The 17154-nt window shown below is 43.9% G+C and overlaps 1 protein-coding gene across 1 annotated transcript in view; it reads left to right on the forward strand.

Moving 5' to 3' along the window:
• MDGA2 (MAM domain containing glycosylphosphatidylinositol anchor 2) overlaps positions 1–7724 on the forward strand; it is a 387125-nt gene extending 379401 nt beyond the window's left edge. Inside the window, exons 16-17 of the mRNA XM_074869265.1 lie at positions 4751–4856; positions 5620–7724. Of these exons, the coding sequence (XP_074725366.1) occupies positions 4751–4856; positions 5620–5708 (195 nt within the window). The 3' untranslated portion in view covers positions 5709–7724. The remainder of the gene's footprint in view (positions 1–4750; positions 4857–5619) is intronic.
• The last annotated feature ends 9430 nt before the right edge of the window (positions 7725–17154 follow it).

The raw sequence follows: 17154 nt of genomic DNA on the forward strand, positions 1-17154 counted from the left end.
AGCCTGGGAGTATCGTGATGGAAGATGGGAGTCACAAGCTGTGCCCTGCGGTGCGATGTTCTCCGGGGTCCTCTCTCCCCTCTCTGTAACCTTCAGGTCTCCTGGGGGAGATAATGGCTTTTGGGAAAAAAAGAGTCATTCAGTGCACGTCAAAACTGCTATCTTAAACATGCAGATTGGGATTCACTTTATGGGTAATTACTGATCCTGACCCTTTGTTTTTATTTCCATGCATGAGAGGCAACGACAGAGAGAAATGATTTGGCATATGTGATCGCAGAAGCATTGCATGGGGGAAAATTAGAGGAAAATTGCAGGAGAGGGGTGTGCGAAGTATGGTGTTGCCATGATGTTTGAGTGGAACAAAGTAGCAGAACTGGGGAGAAGAGTGCAGAGAAGAGGGATACGAGTCTTAATGTACACTCAGAGCTTGGGGCCAAGTAGAAGGGAGCTGACCAGTGTGGGTGAGTTTTGCTTTGGTGAAGTTAGGTTAAATCAAAGAAGTCTGAACAGTGAAGGAGAGAAAAATGATTTAGTATCTGAACGTAATAAATGGACTGGTAAAGGGAGAGGAGAGACAGCTGTGGAAGCTGAAACTGAAGTGATTGCAGTTGTGTCTGAGAGGGGTCCCTGAGACCTGGGATGGGCTTTAGCAGAAGCAGGGGAAGGACGAGGACATCAGCCCCAGGCAGAAAGATGCAAAGGGTTTGGCACCAGCAACGCAGAGGAGCGGAGGAGGGTGATGAGGTGCACACCTGGGGCTCATCAGCATGGAGAGGAACGCATGGGGGGGTGGGGGGGCAAGCTGGGGTGTCTGCCTTGCAGGGGGGCCGTCCGGGGTGAGGCATTGGCAGGGCAGCCAGAGGCCACAGCCAGCACCTCCCAGTACCCAGGTTGCTGCTTTCACCGTGGAGTCTGAGCATCAGCCCTTGCACAGGGCCCCGTCGCTTTCAGAAAAGTTACAGGGGTCACTTCTGCTACTGGTGCACCTCACTCACATTGCTTTAAAACTATATTCACTGGTGCCACTAGCTGGTACACAAAATGGAAGCTCCTCTACTTGGCTGTTTTTCACCTTTTACATTGTTGTGTTTAAAGGCCTCAGCATAAAATGAATGTAAAGCCATAAAGCTCTGCACAAATATAACAAATAAATGTCAGAGTGGTTGGAACCTTAAATTACTTTTTTAGCAGCTCTTGCATCAAGCAAACTTTATTTTCCATTTAGGAGTCTAAGTAGGAAAGAATATAAACTTCCCAGTTAAATTTAAAGAGAGTGAATTGAAGTGAATCTTTGTAGTAACACAGTACACTGACACAGAAATTAAAACTTTTTATGTGTTAATTTATATGGGTAAAAGCACAGCTCAGATTTGTTTTATACCTTCCCGGTCCCTGTGATATATACCAAAGCTTCTCTCATGAAGAACTGAGAGGCCAACAGTGCTTTGAATCAGAAAAAGTATTGCATAAAATCTATCTCAGTAAGATATTCACTTATTAGGTATTTTTAAAGAATAAACACCAAAAAAAGAGCAAGTGGAAGTGATACACTGCACGCTGGCATCGAGGAAGGTGTCAGGTTTTGTCCAGATTTGAGCAGGAGCACTACCACCGCCTTCAGCTACACTTTCCTTGACACCTTCTTGTGTCAAAGACATTTTTGGCAAAAGAGGGCCTGATCTGCCCTTAACTAAATGACCACTGAGATTTTCATCCCCTTACAGTGAGTGCAAGGGGCTTACACCCTTGTCATCACGCTCTCCGGCTGGGGACAGTCATGAGGCTCCTCTCTACCATTAGGAGACTGGCCAGGAAGGTAAAATCTGTCTGAAATCTTGTTGAAGAAGCACAAGCTGAACCCCTGGAGGCACTCGGGGCTTATTTCCATTTCTTCTGTTAAGAGAGCAGAGTGGCCTTTGCTGTCCATGCAAGCCCCCCCATTCTTCAGCTCAATGCAGTATTTTTAACAGCAGCTTTGTAAAGTCACGGACATGCAGATAATAGCTTTTGCAGGATACTGATCGGGGATTCTGATCATCTGGCACGTCCCACAAATAGCTGTGAACTGCAGGCTGGATTGTGCTCCAGGCCTTGCCAACACTCATCTGTGGTGATTTGTTCTGAGCATGTGGCCAAGCTGGCTAAGAGCAACTCGTCTCTGAGGCCCATAAAACGCACTGCCAAATGGAGATTTTAATTAAATGCTGGCCGTTGTATTTGTATAGAGTCCTTTTGTCTGGAAACAGTGTTTTTCATTATCAGGAAAGATTTGACTTTAAACTCCATTGGCTGGTTATATGCCTGCTGCCAAGGAGCAGGAGGGCAAGCTGTACTTTGGGGGAGAAGAGAAGACACCCTCCTCTCGAGCTGAATACTTCCCATCATCAGAGGTAAAGTTGAAAAATTGTCAGAGGGATAATTACTTGAGACACTGTTTTCAGACAACAGGGTAAATTATGGAAAAACTTACTGTTTTCCCAATTACAGTTCCCTGTTGCATTAATATCCACCTTGTTAGAGTAATTAACCTACAGCGTCGCACTTCAATAAAATACCGATGGAGTCTCCAGCTCCAAATGCACAGCTTTCACGTTTATTTAGTGCTCCCAGCGCAGACCTTGCCGCCTGGCCTAGGACACAACAGGCAGGCTGTAAATACGTGCCTTACCTTGCCAGGTTACGGCTGCAGGGTCAGGCACCCCCTGGAGACGCTCAGCTTAGCAAAAGGACGAGATGTATCTGTGGCCAAGGTTGAGGGACGTGCCCTCCGTGGAAAGGCAGAGTGGAGAATTGCGTCTGCAGTGCGATGCCGGTGGCATCGTGCACCTTTGTGATACGGTCCTTGGGTGATAGTCATCCAGCTGGACTCGCTGCTGGAGCCCTGTGATTTACAGGGTCATCTTCCACTGCCCCGAGTGTTTACTCGTCATTTATAATGAAAGGTATTCATTTCAAACGAGCAGCTCTGGTTGAACTGTATTAATGAGCAAAGAAATGTTGGAAGCTGCCAAAAGAAGAGGCTTGGATCTGTGTCCTGCTGAAATCAATGACAACAGAGCCCATCCGAGTGCCCCAGACATCTCCCTGATGCAGTTAGATCATTATGAAGTGTAATTTAAGTATTTTGCTCCAGATGGAATTAATTTTTTTTTTCAAATTGACTCTACCCCCTAGAGTTAATGTCTCCATTAGTGCCACAGCACGCCCTTATAATATTCATTGAATTTCATGCATATATTGTTGCAGATTAAAGTTAAAAAACTTGTCATCTAAGTTAACCAAAAATATTTCAAAGGACTGAGGAGGGGGGAAGAAAGGGAAAGGAGAGATAACTGTGCAAATGGTGCTGCTTGGGAAATATATTCCTTACATAATTCCTTCATCTCTTTAGAAAGGCTTTGAAGTTTTCTAGTGAATAAATTTCTCGCAACACAGAATGAGTCCTTTCTTCTGCAAAGCTAATTAAGCAGCAGTATGGCAGGCCAGCATCACATTGGGTTTGGGGAAGGAGAGCGGATAACTTTGTTTCTTTAGTACAATAGTAATCCATAGCTAATAACAAGCATCACGACAAATAATGTTACTGACCTTGCAACAAGCCACCCATCTCCATACAGACACCATTTCCTTTCCCAGCTTTAGCAGTTGGGGTTTCAGACTAGGAATATTTGATGGAAAGTGATTAATAGGACCTTGAAATCACAGGCATCTATTTAGCAGAGGTTAAAGCCTTAAAGAGGAATAAAATCTATACCCTGACCCTCCCTGCCATAAAACACATCACAATGTCCTCTGATAAATATAAGACCGTTCCTAGAAGGGATCAAAGCTTCTAGACATGATGATGAGCCACTGAAAGGGGCAGAAGAGAAGCATGGCTGTCACCGTCATCAATTCCTGCCACAGCAGGGTATCTGGGAGGTTAAAATCCACCGAGGTGATCGCAGGAGATCACTGTGGGACCTCAGGGGTTCCAAATCAAAGGTGGTCCCTTCCTGACCCCTTGAGATAAATACAGCTTTGTGTTACGGGTGAAGGGACACCAACCTGGCTCCTGAGAGGTTTCTCCCAAGCTTTCATGGGCCAGGGGAAGGTTGCAGGGGGGCAGCTACTGTCCTTCTCCTGCCTGCAGAAAAGCACCACTGGCAGGCAGATGGGATCCCAGTGTGGGAGATGGGGTGGAGGGACTGGTTGGGCTACCTTCAAGAGCCAGAAACCTCATTTTGCTATGGAGTTTTTTGGGCTTCTGTGTGTCTTCATGCAGTCTGTGGTCAAGTGGGTGCTCAGTCCTTCAACACGTCACAAATGCTGTTCTTCAAGCTGTGCCTGTGCCTCTGTGACTCACTTCAGGTGGCAGGAGTTTCTGGGAAAAACACCCCAAATCTTTTTAAATCTTTTCCTCCGTTTAATCCTGCTCTTGGCTCCAGAAATATCATACTTACATAAGTACATGTTACAGTTAACATAGTGGTGAAGCTGACCTGGAGGCACCAGGTAGACAACTAGGCAGATGACTAGTATCTCTGGTATTTTTCAGCTCATTCTGAAGAGTAAAAGCCTTCACAGCTCACATATCTTCTGTGTTCACCTTACAAGTACATCTGAACTCATTTGCAGTTTTTTTGCACCATAGAAAGTGTTTGTAAATTATTCCAAGCCCATTGATGTAGTGTAATGCTGCACAAAATGCAGCTGAACGTTTTCCATTCTTCATCCTCTGATCTGTTGCTTCTTTATTTTTGTGCAGCTCATATTTGAAGGGATCCGGGGTCCCGGCATCGAAGGTGATATTGCTATTGATGATGTATCAATTGTAGAAGGAGAGTGTATGAAATCAGACCAACCGGCCAACAGTAAGTGGCTCTTCCACACGTAGGGGAGAGCAAATTGCTTCTTGTGGTTATAAATTTGAGACATCTTCTAAAATGGATTTTCTCCAGGAGAATAATATATTGTTCGATTCAGTTGGAGAGGCTTAAAGTGAACTGTTTCCCTTGGAAGCAAGCTCTGGAGTCAAAATGTCTTTGTTCAGATAGGAAAATGCTGGTTTAGCAGAGATGCAAGTGAAGGACTGATAGGCATTTGGCAGAGGCGAGAGCAGTGGGCTGCACTCCATGGTGGGGCTGAGCTGGACGGCCATGATTGGCGGTGGGAAGACAGAGAAAGCACCATTAAAAAAATATTCAGGGGGTCCAAACAATATGAAATTAATGAATATCAGTGTTGTGATTCCCTGTGGACCTTGTTTCATCCTTCCACCCCCATGTGTGTATTACAATACAGACCCTTAACTACACAGCGAGGTGTTTTTTTTATCCCAACGTCTCCTGCCTCGTTTGGTTGGCGAGCACTATTCTCGTCCCCTCTTTGTAGGAGGTGACCTTGCAGAGCACTGTCCGTGCAGAGACCAGGGCTCTGCCAGGGAGGTCGGTGGCACTCGCTGTGACAAGCAGGCACAGCCCGAGTGAGCACCACCCCGTTGTCCTCCCCGACTGCCTCTGTGCTGGTGTGCAGGACAGATTATGGTGGCTGAGCCCTTTGTCTTCTAAGCCTTGTAGCAATGCTGACTGTGTCTGGGCAGCTCTTTAATTCTACCTTTTTCCCCCCTTTTTGTAGATTTACGATCAGGTGCTGTTGGGACATTAGCGCATATACGACTTATCCCAGTTATCATCCTCATGTCTGTCTTAAGTCATCAGAGGTGACCTTATCCTGGCAGAGGCTACAAAAGATTCACCAGGCACTGGCATGAAGAAAGAGTCTTTGTAAAATGGACATTTAAAAACAAACTACCAAAGATTCCTCCACTGACTGACTCAAAAGTTAAATAAATACATAAATAAATAAAAAAAAAAAATTAAAAAGCACTGGGGACATAAAAGGCATCACGGGAGTGTAACTCACTATGAACCACGTGTGAGAACGAGATCTGGCCTAAGTAAGGAAGAGACCTTCAGGTGCTTTTGTGGTCAATAATGAATACAGCATCATCTGGTTGAACTCTCGGAAAAGAGCTATAGAAACCCTTGTCAAAGCACAAAGTCATGGCTGGTTTTGTTTCAAATGAATAGTTTGCTTGTTACCATGGAAACCTAATGGCCTGCCAAAAAAAAAAAAAAAAAGGAAGGAGAGAGAGAGAGGAAATAAAAACAAAAACAGAGAGAGAGAGAGAAACACCTCACTGTAAACAGGGTATGTGAAGAGCTGGCATTCATTTTCCCTTCAAGAAGGTTTTTAGTATAGAGTTAAATAATTGTAGGCCCTTTCTACTTTGGCTGTCACCTCCCCTAGAGAATAACCCTAAATCAGAGCTGTTTTAAGACATTTATGTTTCATTTCTCATGGCTATGCTTGATAACTGTATGCTGTCTCCTTTTGCATGCATTACTATCCAGGATATGCGACCTGGGCTTACATATTACACAGGCTTATCGGAGTTTGCTTGCGGCCACTCGAACACCCCTCTCCCCTCCCCGACTAAGTCATCTGTTCTAATGAAGTGAAGAAACCAAACCACCGTCTTTTATAAATTGCCATGGAAACCAAGTGCCTTCAATGAAACAAGCCTGATTTAAAAAAAAAATAAATAAATAAAATAAAATAATAATAATAGTTTCAACACAGAAGCTTGCACTGCTAAAATGTGGTTTGTGCAAACTATTTTCTAAACAAACTACGGAGCCTGGGTGTGCAGACTGCAGGCAAGGAGACGAAGCCGCTTCTGGAGATGGATGGACCTAAGCTGCTGCGTAAGCCCTTTCGGATGAGATGTTTGTTGTTTAACCTTCCAGACAGCCATGGCCTTTCAGCTTATTATCCATTAGAAAATAGCTTCCGTTGGTCCTGGAAATGGGAGCAGCACTTTTTTGTTGTTGTTGTTGTTTTTTCAGGTTATCAAGTGGGTCAACCAGAGGAGAAGGTTGTTAAGATACACTTAGCGCAGAAGGTGGTAAAACACAGAAGTGATTTTCTTACTCTAACCTCCATTCGCAAGGCGGTCGGCCCCAGCGTTAGCGGGACGGGGAGGCGTGCGTGGGGGACGGCGGTGCGCACCGAGACCCCGAGCGAACCGCAGAGCCAGCAACCTGGCAACCTCTGCAAACCTGGCGCCAGCGAAGCACCCAGGGTGCCGTGCCTCTGCCCTGGAGCCAGACTCTGTGCAGATCGCGAAAGATTATTTTGTTACTGTAGCGAAATTTAAAAAAAACAAAAAAACAAAAAAACAAAAAATCCACTTTTACAACAAAAAAATAAAAGCTGTACAAATGGTTTTGAGCTACCCGAACACGTACCGTTAGCCAGCCGGTTTTCCACTGCATTGTAAAGTTCCCTTACAGTTGGTTATGACAATTTGAAGACCTTTTTCCTTAAATTATCTCAGCTTTTAACTTCATTTAAAAAAAAAAAAGACTTTTGTCTAAAGAAGAGTATTATTATTATAATTATTATAATTATTATAATTATTATTCTGTGTTCTCTCAGCACCCTAGGATTAAAAAAAACCTGATATGCAAGTAATTGGAGTACAAACACAAAAACAAACAAACAAACGAGTCTAATATTTGCAAATATGAGTATAAAAAGCACAACAAGATGCAGTAAAACAATGACAAGGCTTGATTTTTTTTATTCTGTAGAGAAATGTTTGTGCAAATTCAGTAATTCAACTGAAGAGATAATTTTACAGCTATGTTCAATAAAGCCTCTTTCCAGGTAAGGTATGCCAAGTGGTATGTGTGTTTGTTGAGCAATGTGCCCGTGCACCCCAGATGGGTGTGACTGGGATGGCTTGGTTTTTCCCCTGATAAATTGGTGTTGTCTGAAGATACAATGGTCCATACTGGTGATGCTCAGGGGCTGGAGCTTTCCGAGGATGCTGTCAGCTCCCTGGTTTGTAGGCAGTTTGTCATCCCCCGCACTGCGACGGGAAGGCTGCTTGGAAGACGGTGGGAGCCCCAAGTCTGGATGGATTGTGGGATTTGACACCCTAAAAAACCCCCAAATTTCCCACTGGCAAGCACTGGATTTTGACTGTGAACAGAGGACCAGGTCAGGTATGGTGAGACCTTGATGCATATTTTTGCTTAAGAGGTTGGTGTGTCTGGTAATTCAGGATTTGTGGAAACCCAACCTTCACACGTATCCTCCCGCTGATCTCTCGTGAAAGCCACAGAACTGCGGGATCATCTGAGAGGCTTCTCTGTGGTGTGTTTGCTGTGACTGTCTTCAGAGGGGCTGGCTTTGCCCGAGGCTGCTAGGAGCCCTTCCAGAAGTGGATGCACGGGGTTGTTTTTCAGCAGACTCTCCTGTTACGTTTCCTATTCTGTTTCTGACCATCGTGTGATCTAGGCAGCTCCTTTTTGCTCATTTTCTGGTTTGGGCAGCAGCTGCAGGGATGCTCCTGGTGGGTGTTGCTTGAGGTCCCTGCCACTCAGGGGGATGCCTTGCCACGCTAAGCTGATGACAAACCTTGTTCTGCTGTGTTTTATGACACCCGATTTCACTGTCCTGCTCAGATGAAATGAGGAATACAGAAAAAAAAAAAAAAAAAAAGAGTGGCAATCTGTCAATCATTTTGAAGTAAAATGTGATGCATTCTATTTCCTTTAAAATATTTTTGCGTTTTTCCCTTGACTTTATCCCTTCCAAAAATAGACTCAAAGTAAACTGAAATTTGGATGCCAATTGTTCACCACAGGCCAGGAGAGGCATCTTGGAAGTGGCAGGCAGAGCTCCAGCTCCAGGGCTGATGGCAGCGGTGTGACGGGGAACTCTGTGGGAAGGGAGGATTTGGAAACTCCCTGCAATGTCCTCTCATGCTTGGGCAGCTGTGATGAAGGCAGCCGGAAGATAATGAAATGGAGATTGTGCTTGCTTGTTTAGATCCCAAGCTAAGACTGCAAGCTGAAATTCATATTTCCTCTTTGTATTTTGATTTTTCTTTCCTCTGGTCGAGGACCACATTGAGTATTTGATAAAGATTTTTGATTGACAGACAAAGACCACAGACGTCTTCTTTTGGGGCAGGATAATCTGTTTGTCCTGAAAAGCCCAGGTCTTTGTGCGGAAGGAAATTTATTTCCCATTGCCTATTTCCATTTTACTCTGCTTGGGTGCAGAAGCTGGTTTTCTTTTTCAGGTGTTGATTTAGGAGTAGTGTTATCTTCCTCTACATTCCCAATATAAGCCACTGAAAAGGCAACGGGCTTTTACTTTGTCTGAACTGTAAGAAATACAAAGTGAGATATGTATTTCCTAGTCTTGATCTTTTATTTCTTTTTCATTTTGGTGTGACAATAAATGTAGTATTTGTAAAATTTTTGAACTGACAGTCTGACAAAGGGAATTTGAACTGGACACTCTTCTATGAAATTTGCGAAACCCTATGATTCAGTTCTTGGCTATCCAATCCAGTAATGCTTCTGATGTATTTTTAAATTGGACATCAAATACATGATTGTGCAAATGTGGCCTTTGCAGAATCTACAGCACTTGGCTGTTGGGATCGGCGACCATGTTTTTTGTGGGAGTGGCTGTGGGAGTTAGCTGTGGGTTCCCAAGGCAAAGGTAGGTGGAGCCTATGATAAACTTTCCAGTTTTTCTTAATTCTTTCTCAGGATGATCTGGGAGAATAAGGACATTATTGGAGTGCTTCCCTTTCCTTGCCTCCAACAAAGCCATGCAAGTTCATTTCTTTCACAAAGCATGTCCTTGGAATGTGAAATCCCACATACAGTTATGAAGCACTTTGATCTCACTGTGCTCCCAACCCACCACTTCTCCAGCCACCTCCAGCCAGGCTTGGATCCTGGATGGGACACAAGGGGGGATAAAAGAGCATAGACTAAAAGGGGGCAAACACATTACAAATCCCACTACAATTATTTGAAAGCAAGAGCAGCTCCTTGAGAGCCCATCGAAGTGGCAATGGCTTATGTGATGAAGGCGTTAACTAGTGAAGGATAGGGTCTTTACGCCAAGCCCATCTCATATCAGCCAGTTTTTGGAGACAGTTATCTAAGGGTGTGCTACTGTCAGGCCCACTGAAATCCTTGGAAATGTGAAATTTCCTCTTAATTTGGGAAAGGAACTGCTGGTTCACCCAATTGAAATGGATCTGCAGCTGCCAGTCCCCAAATGGCTGCAAGCCCCACGCACAAATACCAATCTCCACTGGTGGACCAGTTTCCCTCTTGACACCCAGCACTTGAATCTCTGCTGCATTCACCAATGTAAATAGTGTAGTTTAGTTTGAACAGCTTTTGGAGCAGTTGGTATCCCCAAACTTTAAAACAAAGTTGATCAGTTGAAAAAACAGCTTATTGTTCCTTTGTTTTCTCTTTTACTGCCTTGTAAGGTCAGTGAAATCCCTTGTAGGGAGTAATTCAGTCAGAATGATCAGATTTTTTTCCACCCTTAGTGGAAGAGGCTTACCTGGTTTTATTTTTGGAGGATTTACTTGCTAGTAATGTTTTTTCATGTATCAAAGGATAATTGAAACTCTCTTCCTCCCCAAGAAGAACTGTGATCCATCACAAGAATGGCTTTCTAGAGCAGTTCAATAAAAAAGATACAGTTTGGTATTATAAGCACTCTCTGCCTATATATGCTAATAAAGAGATTGGGTGCCATCTGGATTAATTCTTGTATCTTCCCATAAAACTATAAAAAGCTGTAAAAAAGGTTATTATTACATTTTAAATTCTTTTTTTTTTTTGGTTGTTTTTTTGTAAAAAAGCAACACCACAGGACCATGCTCCCTTGTTTATGGCTGCCCCACCACGATGCCGGTGTCATTCTCAGCAGCACAGAAGGAATTAAACCAGCCAGCACATCCTAACAATTTGTTTTTCCTTTGTGCAAAAGAGCTTAGCGACCCACAGCCCATGCACTCCCACAGTCATCGGACCTTCAGTGTTCGGAAGTTTTATGTCATCTTTCCCTAAACCCCTAACTCTGGTGTCACCCCGTAGATCCCACGGGAACGCGCTCTGGCACAGGCAGGTGTAGGCAGGGAAAGGAGCTCTGCGGGACTTGGGCTGAGGAGGGATGTGCTGGGCACGCCTGCTGCCACCCACCATGCCCCTGCTCACAAACTCATCAATCTTAAAACCAATTAAAAGGTAGAAGAGGGAGGATGCATTTGATTTTTGCCCTCTTAAGGCTGTTGCAAATCCTCGCTGCTGGGACGTTTGCCACCCCCATTCTTGTTGCCAGCATAGATGTGTTCACGGTCAGTTTAGCATCTTTTGTTCCTGTGCCAGTAGTGTTAAAACGTAGTTTCCTCCCTTTCTGGTGTTAAGCTACTCTCCCTCTGTATCCCCAGACCACCTTCAGGTCCCCCTTTGGCTGTTTTTGGCCAGGCTACAATATTTGTATCTCTGGGTTAGAAAAGAGATATAATAAAAAATTAGAGCTATGAATAGCCCAAATACAGGATACTTGAGGTAGTATATCCTGGTGTGACTTACTAAATTCCAATATAATTTTCCTTTGTATCTGTCAGATTAGGGAGCTTGTACTAGGAGCTTTATATCATGGGAAGTTTGTTGTATTTTCTCCCCAGAACACCACATCTAAAGTCTGTGAAGATGCCATCCCACTTGCACTGGAGTGCTTCTGGAAAGCGAGTCTTTCAGAGGTTTCAGTGGTGACACTGAGACTTTCCTTTAAGAAAATAGCATCTTACCCATACCTCTCAGAGCAATAGTTGTGTTATAATGAGACCACTTAAGTGAGAACAAACTGATCAAGTCATCAGAGAACACAGTGACACTGTACATGTGGGCAGTAATTCCCCCCCTTCCCCTGTGCCCCTTCTCAAACACCCAAAAACATCCAAGTTCAGCCATGAGCTCCTGGTCATTCGCTACATTCTGAACTTACTGAGAGCAACCATAATACTTTAATTATAAAATCTGTGTCTGCCGCCTGACAAGAAACAGGAACATAAATAGGACGGTTATGTTTGCGTTCCCTCTGTAGATGTGTCTGCATGCATCCTGGTAGCCTCACCTAACATGGTCTCTCCTAGCTGGTTCTTTGTATGACATGGTCAGGTTGAATGTCACCTTATCGGAGCCTACCAAGGACCTATGACAGGTGACTTGCAGCCAATTTCCTTCCATTTCTATTCTCTGTAAATTTTTTTCCATTGAGAAAGAGACTGGAATGTTGGCAAGTGCTTGGACAAATGAATATTAATGTAGCTTTGCTCACAGCTAAGGTCATGGCTGACAACGGGAGAAATATCACCGCCGATTCCTCAGGATCCAGGATCTTTGCATGCAACAAGTCTTCACCTTCTGCGGGCTGGAGGTTTGCAGTCCCCCGCTTGTAGGGAAGAAACAGGAACACTGCAACAACCACGACTGTAAATCTACTGAATTGGTTTTGACGGATATGACCACAAAAGAGATTGAAGAAACACACGTTGCTGTGAGTAGGAATTAGCAGCCTCAGCACCTTCTCAGGAAAGATCAGATGCGCTTCTGCTTGCACACTACCAACTGCAAAGGGAAAAAATCTGTGTGTTTGTGTGTGTAAATATTATATAAATAACTGTAATTGTATGTATTTAATGTATATATAATGATTATTACATTTTAACGATCTCAAGTATTGTATATAGCCAAAACTTGGTCTCTTATTTTACTAGCACACCCACTGTAGATTTATTTTTTGTCATTGTTGTTAATGTATCTGGTTAAATTACAAACTGGTCTCACTTTTACCTCAAAGGGTATATGTTCTTTATGTACATTTTATAAAGAAAAAAAAAAATCACTCAGTATTTTTGGTTACCTTTTCAATTGCCAGCAGTATTTTCTGTCTTTTCCTCTTTGGCTGCATGCTGCCTTTGCTCCTGACCCCAGATCTACTGCAGTGAAGAGCGGAGGGCAGTTGGGAGGGACTCGGTTTGGTGGGTGATATTTCTCGCTTGATGTGTCCTGGCCTTCCTGAGCGATGTAACAGTGGAGGACTCTCTCTCTCCCCATCTCATGCCTCCTCCTCTTGCTAGGTACTAAAAGGTTTTGATTAGACCACGAAGAGACCATGCCACCCTCTCCTCTACCTGGGCCTTTCCTTCCCTTGCCTGGTGCCAGCAGAATAACCAGGTTGTACTCAGCTGTATGGACAGTTGAGGGTTTAAGTCCATTTCTTTGACTTTCTATAATACCCACACAATCCCTGCGAAGCAAAACATGAGAAAACTGCATGAAGATGTGTGTGCCATGCCAGACCCTGCTATTTCAGAGCACTCCTCCCTGTGCCAGCCGTGTGGGTATAGATGCGATGGGCACACAAGCCATCCAGAGTATCTCTGCCTTTGTGTAACAGCGTGGTGTAGCACAGCACGCCCAGATCCAACCCGGACCTTACTACATGTCGAGTCTGGGTTTGTCAAGGTCAGTGGCTACGTGGTCCTCTGTGGAGGTTGTCCATCTGGACCTCAGCAATCATGGGGTTGATGCCCATTCTCCTCTGCAGGCATGATCTGGGCATTTCTATTTTTTATCCAGCTCTTGAGGCTGCAGTTTGGGGCCTGGAGCCATCTCCAGCTCCGTGCGTGTACAGCACAGTCAGGCCTACTTTTAATCAAGGGGTTTCCAGAGTACTGTAACAAAGAGTTATTTCTTCCTGAATTATGGTATTAGCTCATTTAAGAACATGAACGCTCCAGGTTTTCACTGGCTAGCTACTATATATTTTGAAAAGGTCTAAGTAAACCATTAAACTTCTCTGGTGTTTGGTGCAAATCAAGGGTAAAGTGCTGTGCTCTGATTTGGCCGTGTTGTGTGTCCATGTCACGCTGCTGGAAGAATGAGTGCAGAAAGAGCGAACCAGCATTGAAGAGGGAGCTCTCCTTGTGGGGCCTTCTGTGGCTGTGTTGGTCTCTGTGCAGAGATAAACTTTTTTATAACCTTTCAGAATTAGAAGTCTATTTTTATTGTAGGTGAAAGGAGGCTACAATCTACATAAATAAGACCATACTTTGTTTCTTGTTACATTTTGCAAACACTGACATTTCTTTGCCCTTTTCAGTTACGGTGCTTGCCTCCATCATTTTCTTGATTAGATTTGTGACTGTCAGCTGTCAGCTTCTAAGCACATGTTCAAATTAATTCACAAGATAAAACTCAAGTTTCCAGGCAAGTCTGGCTCTCCAGTGGCCTCCACCGCAGATGGTGACAAACAGCACCACACTGAAATTCACATCTTAAAAAAACAAACCTGCTGGTCTCTTCTTTTTTAGCTTAAAAAATTCCACTATCCCATTGGATCTCACAACCTGAAACCGTTCTCCATGCCCTCATCCTATCCTTAGGATGTTCAGTACTCACACTGATGGGCTGCAGCCCTTTCTTCATTTCAGACACATTGATCTGCTCCCCCTTCCGCTCATGGTAATTATGTCTTAGCTCCACATTGGGCCAAGAAGAGATCCAGGGGCACATAACATGAAGTATGAAGACAGCCAGTATTATATATGTTACTGTTAGAAGTATTATATATATCATATTTACACCCCAGCTAAGCTATCCACTGTCAAACGGAGGTGCTGTGCATCATTGCCTGCAGTTGTCACCCTGTCTACAATCTGCCTCAGACTATTCTAGGAAGGTTTGTGGAGGTTGGTAGACTGACATAAACATCTATGCAAAAATGTTTGATTTTGGCACTGTTTTCCTAAAAAAAAAAAACCCCACCGTTAAATTTGTTGGATAGGTTTTAGCTGACTTCCGGTTTGTGGAAACTTTTTATCAGTGGGAAAAGGACCCCTTCACAGTAAAATTAGCTAGGACTGAATGGCAAGCCTAGCCTGTAGGATAGACTGCATGTTTAGGACAATCCTTAGCCCTAATCAGTTGCTTTTTTTTGTGGAGTTGGTGTATTAGTGCTCTGGACGTGAGTAGCACAGCATGTCGAGCTGCCAGGACTGTCAGATCTGTCTCCCTAGGGAAGGCTTTTTATTCTTGTTGGAGCTTTTTGGCATGTTGCTTTTTTTTTTTTTTTTTTTTTAATGACAAGAAGGACAGGGGTATATTTGCAAGGATTAAAGTATTATTGTAGTGGCTCTAGGCCTTTCACAATCCCCATTATTTGCTCTAATCCCACCAGAATACAATGCTTCTCTCATATTCCTTAATTACAGAGGGAAAATTAATAAAAAATAGCTATAAAAATGACATTCTGATGAGGGATGTAAATCCCAATGTATTTTGAGTGCAGCAAAAATTTGTGTTTCTGCTGTGTTCAGTAATACTTGACATTTTCAGCCTAACTCCTCTGGGAACAAGGCTTACACAATCTTCCTGTGAACCGTTTTTGTATCTCTGTCCTTTCATTTTCATAAGTCCTGAAATTTTTGTCCTATTTCAAATGGGCTTGAAGGGCAGTTGAGATCACGATAACAATTTGTTTATTTAAAAATGGCGATTTTTTTTTGGAAATGAGCCACCAGGTAATGTTGTTTTGTTACTGCTCCCTGGGGAGGGGGAGTCTACAGTGAATATTTCTTGAGTGTGGGGAAGATTTAGTGGCCAGCAAAAAGTCTAGCCAGGGAAAATGCATTGAGAGGAAGCCAGGTTCATGCAGTGGCCTGAAAATACCAGCAGGCCCAATCCTGCAATAGCTGAATTAAGGCAGGAGGGACATTAAGGAACAGTGGCCATGGAGAAGGGAGAATCCCTTGGTGTTTTATTATTATTATTATTTTAGGTTTGCCCCCATAATCTCCTGGGGTCAGTGTAGCTGCCAGCATCCAGTTCTTCCATTAGGGACCGAGGACTTGATATTAAGGACAGGATCAGGCACTACTTAATATTTACACTGCTAATTAGGTGATAATAAGGCACTCTAATGACTCAATCAGCCAGATTTCCAAACAGCTTTGCCATGCTCCCAAGCACCAAGCCCTGAAAGGGCTCATGGTCTGGAGACTTTCTGCCTTTGCCATCTGCACGGAGAAGGGTAAGGGAAAGGATTCAAAGAGGTTTTGCATGGGGGGGAGACAAAGTCAAGGCTCTTCAGCCTGAAAAAGAGGCACTGAGAGAGGGCATAACAGAAGTCTGCTAATTCTAGCAGGGTCTGGAAAAGAGGTGGGAATGATTGCTCATATTCCTTGTAATACAAAAAGAATTACTCAGCCTCACAATAACTTTTCCTCCTGAGTTTGTCTCAATGTGCAACAAATACCATGTGCTGATACACTGCTGTCCAGCCTGGCTGCCTTGTCCTGCATTTCCCCACCTACTTCCTAGGAGATCCCACAGGCAGGCACCTTCTGGTATGAAATCAGAATAGAATAGGAATAGAATAGAATAGGAATAGAATAGGAATAGGAATAGAATAGGAATAGAATGGAATAGAATAGGAATAGAATGGAATAGAATAGGAATAGAATGGAATAGGAATAGAATAGAAATAGAATGTTTTCACTTGGAAGGGACCTATGATGATCATCTAGTCCAACTGCCTGACCATTTCAGGGATGACCAAAAGATAAAGCATGTTGTTAAGGGCAGTGTCCAAATGCCTCTTCAACACTGACAGGCTTGGGGCATCGACCACCTCTCCAGGAAGCCTATCCCAGTGTTTGACCACCCTCCCGGTAAAGAAATGCTTCCTCATGTCCAGTCTGAACTTCCCCTGGCCCAGCTTTGAACCATTCCCACACACCCTGTCCCTGGATCCTAGGGAGAAGAGCTCAGCACGTCCCTCTCCATGTCCCCTCCTCAAGAAGCTGTAGAGAGCAATGAGGTCACCCCTCAACTTCCTTTCCCCCAAACTGATAAACCCAAAGTTCTGCTCCTCATAGGACATTTCTTCCAGCTCTTTCACCAGCTTTGTTGCCTTCCTCTGGACACACATCCTCCCCCTCCTGGCTTTCAATGAGCAAAGGCAAACGGTAACTCTCGCAAATGCAGTCCAGGACTTGGACCAGGACATTCACGCTTAGAAACCTCTCCAGGAGCTCTTCTCAGGCTGATGAATGTCTTCTAACAGTCAGGGTTTTCTACCCTGTATGTCCTCCTCGTTCTTCCTCTGGTTATTATCACCTCTGCCAACTCTCCTTCAGTGCTGTTCTTCCAATTCCCTTGTGAAACATCACTGATGCTCTCTCGCACCTTTGCCTCATTTCATTAA

This window comes from Strix uralensis, chromosome 4 (genome assembly GCF_047716275.1).
Source record: "Strix uralensis isolate ZFMK-TIS-50842 chromosome 4, bStrUra1, whole genome shotgun sequence".
Lineage (NCBI taxonomy): Eukaryota > Metazoa > Chordata > Aves > Strigiformes > Strigidae > Strix > Strix uralensis.